This window comes from Magnolia sinica, chromosome 17, assembly GCF_029962835.1.
Source record: "Magnolia sinica isolate HGM2019 chromosome 17, MsV1, whole genome shotgun sequence".
Taxonomy (NCBI): domain Eukaryota; kingdom Viridiplantae; phylum Streptophyta; class Magnoliopsida; order Magnoliales; family Magnoliaceae; genus Magnolia; species Magnolia sinica.
Window position 1 is genome coordinate 50,282,420 of NC_080589.1, and position 12,315 is coordinate 50,294,734.

The 12,315-nt window shown below is 39.6% G+C and overlaps 1 protein-coding gene across 1 annotated transcript; it reads left to right on the top strand.

Annotated features, from left to right (window-relative positions):
* Positions 1 to 5,717: 5,717 nt before the first annotated feature.
* LOC131230500 (probable leucine-rich repeat receptor-like protein kinase At1g35710) lies at positions 5,718 to 12,143 on the top strand. The gene is made up of 2 exons (XM_058226415.1): positions 5,718 to 8,893; positions 11,731 to 12,143. The coding sequence occupies exons 1-2, from the start codon at positions 5,725 to 5,727 to the stop codon at positions 12,141 to 12,143; spliced, it is 3,582 nt and encodes a 1,193-aa protein (XP_058082398.1). The 5' UTR covers positions 5,718 to 5,724.
* The last annotated feature ends 172 nt before the right edge of the window (positions 12,144 to 12,315 follow it).

A 12,315-nucleotide genomic window follows, 5' to 3' on the forward strand; every position in this document is an offset into this window, starting at 1 on the left:
TGGGCTCCACCATGATCTATCCATTTTATCCACGCAGTCCGTCCATTTTGTCAGCACATTTTGCAAGCATGCCCAAAAATGAGGCAGATCCTAATTTTGGTGGACAATATGATACAAGATAGTGATGATTGAACGCCCACCATCAAAACTTCTTTGGGGTGCAAAAGTTTTGGATTAAGATGATATGTTTGTTTTCCTTCGTCTAAGTCAGTGTGAACTAATCAACAGGTTGGATGGCAAATAAATATTACAGTGGGCCTATGATGTTTTTAATTGAGGGTGTTCAATCACTACTATTTTATATTTTTTACATTTATTTTGGTGCATACCAATGAGATGCCATGACATGTTGATACAATGCACTAACTGTTACATGAAATCTTACTCACATCTCGAAGATATCCTTTATTTCACCTCTTTCAAAGGCATGTCAGTTACCAAAAGCAGAACAACATAGATACAAATGTATGTAGAAAGAAATTGCCATGAGCGACACATAGCCCTATCATGAGCGACACATGCAATTGAGGCAACATGCTCGACAAGTTTATAAAGACCTGCTGAGATAAGGATCTTATCACAAATCTAGATATGCTCGGCAAGATTGTCTCACATAATCCTGCCAAAATGAGAGATCTTCCCAAAGACGATCGGTGCTCTCTTACAGTGATTACGAAGTTTTAAGAAGCATATTTCTCTCGGAGTGGATGGAAACCAAACATACCTTAAAGAATTCAAGTCCAGTAAAATTGATCTCGTAAGATCTATAGATATCTTTAATCATGTTGGCAAGGAGATTTAAAACGTTTCTGACCTGCAGAGATCTCTTTGAACAGGTTAGGATGATCTAAGAATAATTGCGCACTGTAACTGTCAAGGATCCTAGACTAACAAGGAAACCCAATGAGGGTTTTATTAGCTCCCAAAGCTATATAAGAAGCACGCAATGAAGAACTCTAGGCCATGCCAAATACAATCAACCTACACAGTACAACATTGCTTATCTTAGTTTCTACTTCCTCCACTTCTATCCAGCCACGCTGCAAAATGTCTGGAGTTTAAGTTAGCTTAGATTACTACTATTCAGTGTCATCGTTGCACTATGCTTAGGAATAGTATAAATATCTACGACCTACCGTTGTTAGATCATCTATCAATCGAGTCCTTGCTTTGAAGAGCACACCCTGGACACATCTTGCTGACCAATCTGCCTCAATTATTTGTCTACACTAGAGATCACAAGTATTTATCTTTTATTTATTTCTTTACTTAGTTGGTCATCTATTGATTATATTAAGCTTCAGATGCATATCAATTAAATCGACATTTTTAGCCTTTAGTTTTAATCTTTTATATCCATCATTATTCTTTTGAAAAATATAAAGCATGTTATCACTAGTGGAAGAAAATTCATTAATGCATGTAACCCAGCAGAGCGGGGTTGGTTGGATAAAGTAGCTTCTCCTACCCCAAAATCATATATGATATGTCAAAAAATTTATTTGAGTTGGCGAGATACATTTATTTTAAGGTTCTGACAGTTTTGATCACTTCTGCCTCCAACCAGGCCTTCTCTGGTCCATCTTGGCTATGAACGTGTTTGCAACCCACTCTACATCACGTCCTGACATGAGCTGGCTCAAATCATGGATGGATTGGATATCACAAGCACATCACAGTGGGCCCTACAATAGTTTTCGTTGCACTTGCTCCCTACAAATCCTGATAAATGGGTCCCATGCTTCAGAATTGTTATCTCATTTACCTACCTTCCGAAGCCAATTTAATTTCTTAGATTGGAAGATCTTATCCGTCAGCCTTTAAACCTTTTCTTTGGACCTCTTCCTAACCGTCCATTTATATGTTAGGAATCGAAAAGTTGCAATTCTCATACCTAGGAATTTTCTACAACCAGTCCATCCACAACTGATCAACGGATCAGTGATATGCATTTTAGAATCATGGGCTCACTTCACAATTTCTCACATGATGCATGATGCATGTACTTGGTTGACCAATAATTAAGATGTCATTGCAACTGGAGGGGGCTGACCTGAAGCTGTTCATTGTCATCAGACACGTCCAGACAGACACTCATATTCACTAACTGCTTAGTCGGAAAACACTTTCGTCCTTTCACTCTTTTCTATTTCTCTTCCAATTCAGTAATTGTTGGAGTTGCAATTCTCCCATCTTTATAATATGTAGCAATCTATGTTTCCCTATCTTGTTTAATTGAAATGACTTATCTAATTACCTAAATTTATATACTGTTATTTAGTTTCTACAGCCCCACATTCCCCATTTTGTGATATATAGCAATTATGAATTGTGGTAGACATTTTGATATATATATATATATATATCAAAACGCTTAGCTACACACTATTTCTTATGTCATTACGTGCGAACCTTGTTATCAACCATCGGATGAGGCAGACTGTCTGGATAAAGACACTCTTAGCATGAGCTTGAAAGAGCGAGTTTCCTTCTCTCACACGCCTTTTCACCCTGTTCTCTAACTTTCCGAAGGATGCGGCAGAAGCCTTTTTACATGAAATTCTTCCGCTATGATGTTAGGTGGGTCCCACCAAGATATTAGTGATAAATCCACGCCGTCCATACATTTTTTAAAATAATTTTATGGTATGAACCCAAAACTGAGGTAGATCAAAATCTCAAGTGGGCCACACAGTGTTGATTGAACTCTCACCATTAAAAACTTCCTAGGGCTACCAAAATTTTGGATCAAGTTGTATTTGTTTTTTTCCATCATCTAGGTATGTATGACCTAATCCACAGGTTAGATGTCAAATAAATATCACAGTGGGCCTTAAAAAATATTTAACTGTGAGAATCATTATCATCATTGCTTCCTGTGGTGTGGTCCACTTGAGATTTGGATCTGCCTCATTTTTGGGATAATGCCCTGAAATGATAAGGAAAAATGGATGGACGGGGTAGATTTCTCAAAAATATTATGCTGGGCCCACTAGTTATTTATAGCTTAGTTGGTGTTGGTTGGTGTCGTTCAAACCATCTTGTTTCTAGTTTAGACATATTATACATATTTAATAGCCTGGCTTGACCTTTTTTTTTTTTTTTTTTTTTTAATTTTTAATTTTTTAATTTTTTTTTGGGTTAGCTTGTTAGTACACTTGTAGGGTGTAATAGCGTGGCTCCACCTTCATAAGAAAACTGGCACGTTTATTATTAATATGCATTATCAAATTTAATGTTAATAGGGGTGCCGACCCGACATTTTAAGAATTCAGCTGCTACCAGCCGAAGATAACATGCCACCGTTTAGAAAGACGGTCTCACATGGGGAGCGGATTAGATATTGCTGAGGTAATACCTTAGTGGGTGTTACCCTAAACGCGGAGATAACATTGATGATGTGTTGTATATCCATACTGTCCACCCATTTTTTAGCTCACTTTCGGAAATGCTCCAAAATATTAAGTGGATCCATATCTCAAGTGGACCAAGGAAGCAGTGGTGAGTGAATGCCCATCATTCAAAACTTCCTACGGCCCACCTTAAGCAGATTGATAATGTTTATTTTCCATCCAACCCATTAATAAGGTCAAACAGATCGGGATGAAAAGAAAATATAAGGATCAGCTGTTGCAGCATATAAATAGTTTTTAATATTTATTCACCAGTTTTTCCATGGTGTAGTCAACCAGAGATTTGGATCTAATTAAGTTTTGGGACAATGTACGGAAATGAGCTGAGGAAATGGAGGGGGGTGGTGGATATACAACACATTCATCAAGGTGGGCCCCACATGGTAAGGTAACACCTAATCTGCTCCCCACCATAATCGGCTTCTCATGACAGCAGGAGGCTGGCCGTATTGGATGAGCCCCACCCAAATGTATTTCTCAAATCCGCTGTCCACGGTGAGTGACCTAATTTTAGGACTAGGGCAATAGAAAAAGATCCATCCCTGGTTTAGGGCGTCGTCTAAGGGTCTTAGTGGATTTTATATAATCACCATGATACCCCCTACAAGAAATCATCATTGGATATCTCTGTCACAACTGCTTTCGTTAGGTGGCACATTTGACTCAAAGAATAATATGATATTTTGGGCCTAGGCCTAAAGTGGGATAAAAAATATAATGGTCCAAGCAGATTTCATGCACATATAACCGTTTTCCTCATTAAAAAATCAAGGGTGGCGTCCCCTTTCACTCGTTTCAATCGGTGTGGTTCAAAGAAATCATGAATGGGGCTCGTTTTTATGCCAGGGCTTAGAACTGGGTCAGGGACCAGGTTGTGGGAGTAGACATAAGAAACATGGTGGGACCCACCTGAGCCGGCCAACTCTGAAACGGATTGGCTAGTCCCCCTGCCACCAGCCATTGGCGGGTGGTGGGTGCTGTGTTCATCCATGCCGTCTACATATTTTTATAGATCATTTTCTAGTATTAAAGAAAAAATGAGGTATATATCAATCTCAAGCGGACCACATTACAGAAACAGTGTTGAATGGAGGTTGACCATTAAAAACATTTTGGGGGCCATAAAAGTTTTGGATCAAGCTTATATTTATTGTTTCCCTCCATCTTAGTCTTTATGACCTAATCAACAGATTGGATGTCAAATAAACAGTACATTGGGCTTTAGGATGATTTTAATGGTGGATATCCAATCATTATTGTTTTCTGTGGTCTGGTCCACTTAAGATTTATATCCCTATAATTTTTTGTATCAACCCCTAAAATGATCTGTAAAAATGGATGAACGGAATGGATGAAACACATACACCATTGTGGGGCCCACAGAGTGCCGACCATCAGCCACAGGGCTGGTGTCAGGGGGAGTAGCCAATCCGTATCCGGCCAACTCCCTTGCTCGCTCCATGGACCGGATCAGGTGTTACCTGGGTCACACATCTTAGTGAGTGTAACCCTTACCATGTGGGGCCCACTTGATGAATGTGTTTTACATCCACATTACTCGTCCGTTTTTTCTGGCACATTTTAGGACATCAACCCAAAACTTAAACAGACACAAGCCTCTGACAGACCACACTACTGAAAAACTTTTTGTAGTTAGCAAAAGTTCTAGATCAAGCTGTTACATCTTCATGAGAGAACTTAGGAGCCATGACAGCTCGGATGAACCTGATATTTGTATTTTTCCCTTCATCTACATACAAACATTTTTGTGGGCCCTTGTATGATTTCAACGGTGGGTGTCATTGTTTTCATTCTATTCTGTAATGCGGTCCACTTGAGCCTTGGATCTTCATCATTTTTGGGCCATGCCCTCAAATGATTTCAAAAAATGGATGGATGGTGTGGATATAAAATAACACATGTATCCTAGTGAGGACCATAAAACTTGATGACGTTGACACACCACCAAGATCGGTAGTGGACGGTCGCCAGGCAACTACACCCATTCGGGTCTACTTTAATGGGAGACGGATTGGCATTTCTCTTTTTGTTGTCACCCACTTTAATGAGACCAATTCTGACACAATCTATTTGGCATTTCTCTTTTGTCGTTCTTTTTCGGTGTTTTCTTCTATGTTTCTCACACAGCTCCACCCGGCAAAAATTTACAAGCCCCAGTACCACTCCTTGGAACGTTGTTCTCACTTGAATGTGCGCATATACAATGGTTTCTTGACCCGATTACAATCAACTTTCTCCTATAAATACCCATCCATCGTAAGTTGTTAGCATACCATAAGCAACAGCAACCATGGCCATACGCAAATCTCTCCCCTTTGCTTTTCTACTCATTTTGTTAGCCTTTCTTTCTTTCCAAGCAATATCATTTGCAATAGCAGCACCATCATCCACACTCTCAGAAGTAGAGGCTCTCATGAAATGGAAAGCCAGCCTCTCAGCATCACAAGCTCTCCATTCATGGTCTCTTCCTTCTGCTAATTCTACCAACAACATAATCTCTCCATGCAACTGGACTGGGATCTCATGCAACATCCTTGGAAGTGTAACAAGGATAAGCCTACCCAGTGTAGGTTTGCAAGGTAAGCTCGATAACTTGAGTTTTCCGTCATTTCCAAACCTCCTTCATCTTGATCTCAGCGACAACACACTCATCGGAACCATTCCAGCCCATCTTGACACTCTTTACAAACTCACCTCCCTGAATCTGTCTGCAAATGAAATAATTGGATCAATACCTCTACAAATAGGGAATGTTGTGAATTTGAATGAGCTTGACTTGTCCATTAACCATCTAGATGGTTCCATCCCCTCCACTGTAGGAAATCTGACAAAGCTTTCCATCTTGTACCTGGACCAAAATCGAATATCTGGCTCCATTCCTTCACAAATCGGGAATCTACAAGCTCTGGTTGAGTTGACATTGTTCCAAAACAATCTAACTGGTCAGATCCCTCCTGCTTTAGGAAACTTGTCCATGCTCACTCTTCTTCATCTGTTTGAAAATCAATTCTCTGGTTTTATTCCTCTAGAACTTGGGAATTTAAAGAGTCTCAATGAGTTATCATTACGCAGCAACAATCTGACTGGTCCCATCCCTCCTGCTTTAGGTAATTTGAGCAACCTTACAATTTTGTATCTCTACGACAACCAAATTTCTGGCTCAATTCCACCTGAAGTGGGGAATCTGGTTAATCTTAAAGATCTTGATATGTCCGCTAACCTTCTAACGGGTTCTATCCCTTCCACTTTAGGAAAATTGTCCATGCTCACTGTTCTTCATCTGTTAGAAAATCAATTATCTGGTTTAATTCCTACAGAATTAGGGAATCTAAAGAATCTGGCTGAGCTTGAACTATACAGTAACAATCTGACTGGTCCCATGCCTCCTGCTTTAGGTAATTTGAGCAACCTTAGAATTTTGTATCTCTACAAAACCGAAGTTTCTGGTTCAATTCCACGAGAAATAGGGAATCTGGTTAATCTCAAGGAGCTTGACTTGTCCGCTAACCTTCTAACAGGTTCTATCCCTTCCACTTTAGGAAACTTGACAAAGTTAACTGTCCTCCAGCTCTTTGAGAATCAAGTTTCTGGTTCAATTCCACCAGAAATAGGGAATCTAGTTAATCTCAAGGATATTGACATGTCCATTAACCCTCTAACAGGTTCTATCTCTCCTACTTTTGGAAAGTTGACCAAGCTTACTTTGTTGTCCCTTGTTGACTGTCAATTATCTGGTTCGTTACCTCAAGAAATGAGGAACATGACAAATCTTTCTCAACTCTACTTGGATGGCAACAACTTCTCTGGCTATCTACCTCAGTTATGCCACGGTGGATCTCTTGAAGCCTTCACTGCTTTCAACAACCATTTCACCGGTGAGATCCCAACAACCTTCAGAAATTGCACTAGCTTAACGAGAGTGCGACTCAGTGGAAACCGACTTGCTGCAAATGTATCGGAAGCCTTTGGTGTATACCCTCACCTCATATTCATGGATGTCAGTGACAACATGTTGTTTGGTGAACTCTCACCACATTGGGGAGAATGCCAAAACTTAACAAAGCTACAACTCTCCGGGAACAATATCACTGGTAGAATTCCTCCTGAGATTGGGCGGTTGGGGCAGCTAAGAGTGCTTGATCTTTCTTCAAACAATTTAGTAGGAGAGATTCCAAAGGAATTTGGGAGGTTGACTTTTTTGTTCAACTTGACTTTAAATGATAACCAGCTTTCTGGTCAGTTACCACAAGAGATTGGAAACCTATCCAATTTGGAGATTCTGGATCTGTCAATGAATCACCTAAGAGGTCCAATACCACCTCAATTAGGGGATTGCTCCAAACTCCATTTTCTGAAATTGAGTGAAAATGTTTTGAATGGAAGCATTCCTTTTCAGATTGGTAACCTAGTATACCTGCAAGACTTACTAGATCTAAGTCATAACTCCCTCAATGGAAAGACACCTCCACAACTCGCGAAATTGGTTAGTCTGGAAAATTTAAACCTCTCTCACAACATGTTGTCAGATTCCATCCCGCCTTCTTTTGATGGGATGGTCAGCTTACAATCCATTGATTTTTCATACAATTTTTTAGAAGGTCCTCTTCCTAGTAGCAAAGCCTTTCAGAAGGCTCCGGCAGATGCATTCATAAAAAACAAAGGCTTATGTGGTGAAGTGCAAGGTTTGCAACCTTGCAACGCCTCTTCAATAAGTCATGGTGATGCAAGAAAAGGCCACAAAGTTGTGATCCTCATTATTCTTCTGCTCTTAGCATTGTTTCTTTTATTTGTAATCATCGGCATTTCTTCCATTTATTACCAAAGAAGAAGAAGAAGAATAGAGAAAGGGGTTCTTGAAACGAGCAGAGGAAATACATTTTCAACATGGAATTATGATGGGATTGCCACGTTTGAAGACATTGTGGAGGCAACAGAGGATTTTGATGACAAATACTGCATTGGAACTGGAGGCTACGGTAAAGTTTACCAAGCAAATCTACCAGTAGGCCAGGTAGTAGCTGTGAAGAAACTTTACCCACTCGAAGGTGGGAATCAATCTAATCAAAGAAGTTTTAGGAATGAGATAAAAGCATTAACGGAAATCCGCCATCGCAACATTGTGAAACTTTATGGCTTCTGTTCCCATGCTCGATTCTCATTTCTAGTCTACGAGTACATGAAAAGGGGAAGCTTGGCAAGCATCCTAAGCAACGATGAAGGAGCTGCACAGTTGGTCTGGACTCTGAGGGTGAAGGTTATCAAAGGTGCGGCCCATGCTTTATCTTACATGCACCATGATTGTACCCTGCCGATTGTCCATCGAGACCTATCAAGCAACAATGTTCTGTTGAATTCAGAACTTGAGGCTAGTGTCTCTGACTTTGGAACTGCACGATTGCTGATACCAGATTCCTCAAATTGGACTACACTCGCAGGCACTTGCAGATACATCGCTCCAGGTTAGTTGCTAGTAGATTCTCTACACTTTAATAGTTTAATTAGTAATTGGTCTTTATTTTTCTTAAGATTTTCTATCTTTTGTTGGCACTCACATATTATGAAGTTTGTGCATATGTTAGCATACCGTTGCCTCATGACTGTTGGATTTTGCCCCTAATCCAAAATTTTTGTTCCCCATGACTGTTTGAAGAATCTTCATTTGAATATGCACTTTTACCTAACTTGTGGTCCACCGGATCTTTGGATCTGGATCATTTTTTAGCCTTGCCTTAAATTCATGAGGGCAATGGTGGACAGCTTGGATATATCTCAAAGAACATAGTGGGCCTTATGATCACAACCATCATCTCCCACTGAATCTAATGTGGAGTGAGAGATGTCATAGGGCATTAATTGTTATCAAATCTTGGTGAGGCCCACTTTTATGATGTTTGTGACAAATCCAACTCATCCACTAGTTTGGCCATCTAATTTTAAGGTACAGGCTCAAAATCAAGTCTGATCGAATGCACACGTGTGTCTTACAGCAAGAAAATGTTGCAAATGGCCTTTAATGGTCAACTTTTTGTTGGTTTTTGGCCCACTTGAGTGCTTGGTCGACCTCATCTTTCGGTCTACTATGTAAAATCACATAGTCAAACTTGTGAACCGGGTGGATTCTCTCAAACATCACAGTGAGCCTCATAATCATGAAAACCATCTGCAGCAAGACTCACGAGGAGTCAGCGTGATAGTGACACGGGGCATCAGTTGATAAACAATTTTTCCCCAAAAACAACAAACATTTTAAAAGGAATATTTTTTTTTTTTTTCAAAGAACCGTTTCATTCCATATCACAAAACTGTACAGCTCTGAAATTACAATTTCGGGTTCCCAGGAGGAAAACGCCCAGGAGGAACCTATCATAAGAAAAGGAACTGAAAATAAACGCCCAAAGGACCAAGGAAAGGAAAACAGGGCGTCGCACACCTAGCTCCTAATTGCGCCCAGACCCACTTTGTCAAGGAAGATCTGTCCCCTGACATCTCTTGGAAGTTCGGCCATGATGTGGAACAGGGCTGAAACTTGATATCCGCTGCCCAATTTGGCCATCCCGTCAGACGGGCGATTTCCTTCCCTAAGAATGTGTTGAAACTTTATATTGCCTTTCAGCAAAAGGCCGTTAATCCTAGCCAACCAGTACTTCCACTTCTAACCCAGCCCTGTCATTTTAAAAGGAGTATTTAATATGTAATTGTATCAAACAAACAACGGTAAAATGACTATGGTGCAAAAGATAGGTATTTTTTTGGAAAAAAGTTTAAAAGCAAGATCTTTTTCACAATCACAAAAAGGGTAGACAACAGTATGTCAAAACTTCTGAAAATCATGAACCATCCATAGAGCTAATACAACCGTGCAATTGAAGATAACATAAGAATGGTTTTTCCTTTGCAGCGCTTGAGGTCCATCATTGTTACATTATGCATAGTGGAGATAACGTGGCTGCATCGTAAAACTAACCAACTAACTTAATCACATCTTATCATCTATTAAATCTGTGGTGTTGACCTTTTTTTAACTGTCCACCACTAATTGGATGGATAGAAACCTCTAATAGGTGTAATTTTTAAATGTTAGGATATGTTCCTTCTACAATATAGGCCATGTTTTTAGATGTTCTGGATTAATTTACATGCATAACAAGTTAAGATGGACAATTTATCTCTATTTACGAAATGATTAAAAAACGTCTGCCACTTCAAGTAAATGTGAAAATAATACAGTAGGAAATGTGGTTATCCTACTATGCTTTGCCAAGATCCAAGAGAATAATTGGGTTTTCTCGATTGTACAAGCGTTTCACAGCTTTAAAATTCAAAACATCAATGTGATGTCTTACACACTAAATGCCCCACACAATAAAAGAAGTTCTAAGATTGGAAAATCCTGGCCATTGAATTTACCAGCTTTCTTTGTTGAATATGCACAATTGGTTCGCTTCCTTTTTTCCCTTGATCGTCTATCTACTAGCCACCAAAAAGTTTAGTATTTCTAATTAGGAGAATTATTAATGCATGAACCATCCAAATTGGGCCCTATCAGTAGTTTGGATCTTAGAACTATGGGTCCCTCCATTACAGACTTAAAACCTCATAGGAATATCATAGAAACTCTTTGGTGGAACATGTTTATTGGTTGTTTCTTTGCTTCCCATATTTTTTAGAGAGAGAGAGAGAGAGAGAGAGAGAGAGAGAGAGAGAGAGAGAGATTTGGTTTGTGGGTCCAGAATATTGATACAAGTAATTATGCTAAATCCATTTTAATATTGTGAAACAATGCACATATCACCCATGCTGATGAAATGTGTAGCTGCAATGATGCCTATATGTGCACCATTACAATCTGGTTCATACATGCCAACTTCTAATGCATTTGGGACATTTGAGACATACATAAAGGTCGGCTCAACCATGCGGATGACCCGACACTATGATTATACTAGTCCGCTTATCGGGTAGGCCACCACCAAAAGAAAACAATAGATAGTTCCGAGAGAAAAAAAAAAAAAAAACCAACAGTACGCACTTAATGTATATATGTGGCATGCCTAGTGAGTTTACCATCCCGACTTTCCTAGCAAGATCATCCAAAAGCCTGGCCCTATCTTATTCACCTCCCAAATCTTCCAAACACATCTTTGTAGAGATGCCTAAGGGTTAGCAAGCACAAAAACCTACAAGATATGAAACCTAACTCAAGAAACCCAGGTGAGTTTTGATATACGATTAAGAGTTTAGCTATTGATGATTAACAAAGAGAAAAGAACATGATTGACAATATTCTTTCTTGTAGAGCTTGCATATACAATGAGGGTGACTGAAAAATGCGATGTATATAGCTTTGGTGTTGTGGCACTTGAAGTGATGATGGGAAGTCATCCTGGGGAGCTCATCTCCTCTTTGTCATCATCAAGTGGACAAGATACACTCCTAAAAGATATGTTGGACCAACGTCTCTCAGATCCGATGGCTGATGTTGCACAGGAAGTCCTATTTGTGGTATCCATGGCTCTTGCATGCATTCAACCAGATCCAGACTCTCGGCCAACCATGCGACATGTGTCTCAAGAGCTATCTATTGGAGGAACTTCTTTCTCTCTGCAGCCATTCCATGCGTCTCAAGAGCTATCTATTGGAGGAACTTCTTTCTCTCTGCAGCCATTCCATGCACTCACATTACGTCAACTGATGGATCTTAAGGTATAGTTGGGTGGATGAAAATCACCTAGTTTGTGGACATGTGGTGAATATGTGTGTTTATTGTATGAAAATCATCGAGCATAGACAAGGTGTTTTCCTTGTTATAATATGTACATAATTTAGTGTTTTAGTGTTTGGAATAGATGTTTATAAAAAAATGTAGTATTTTAGGGTTGGT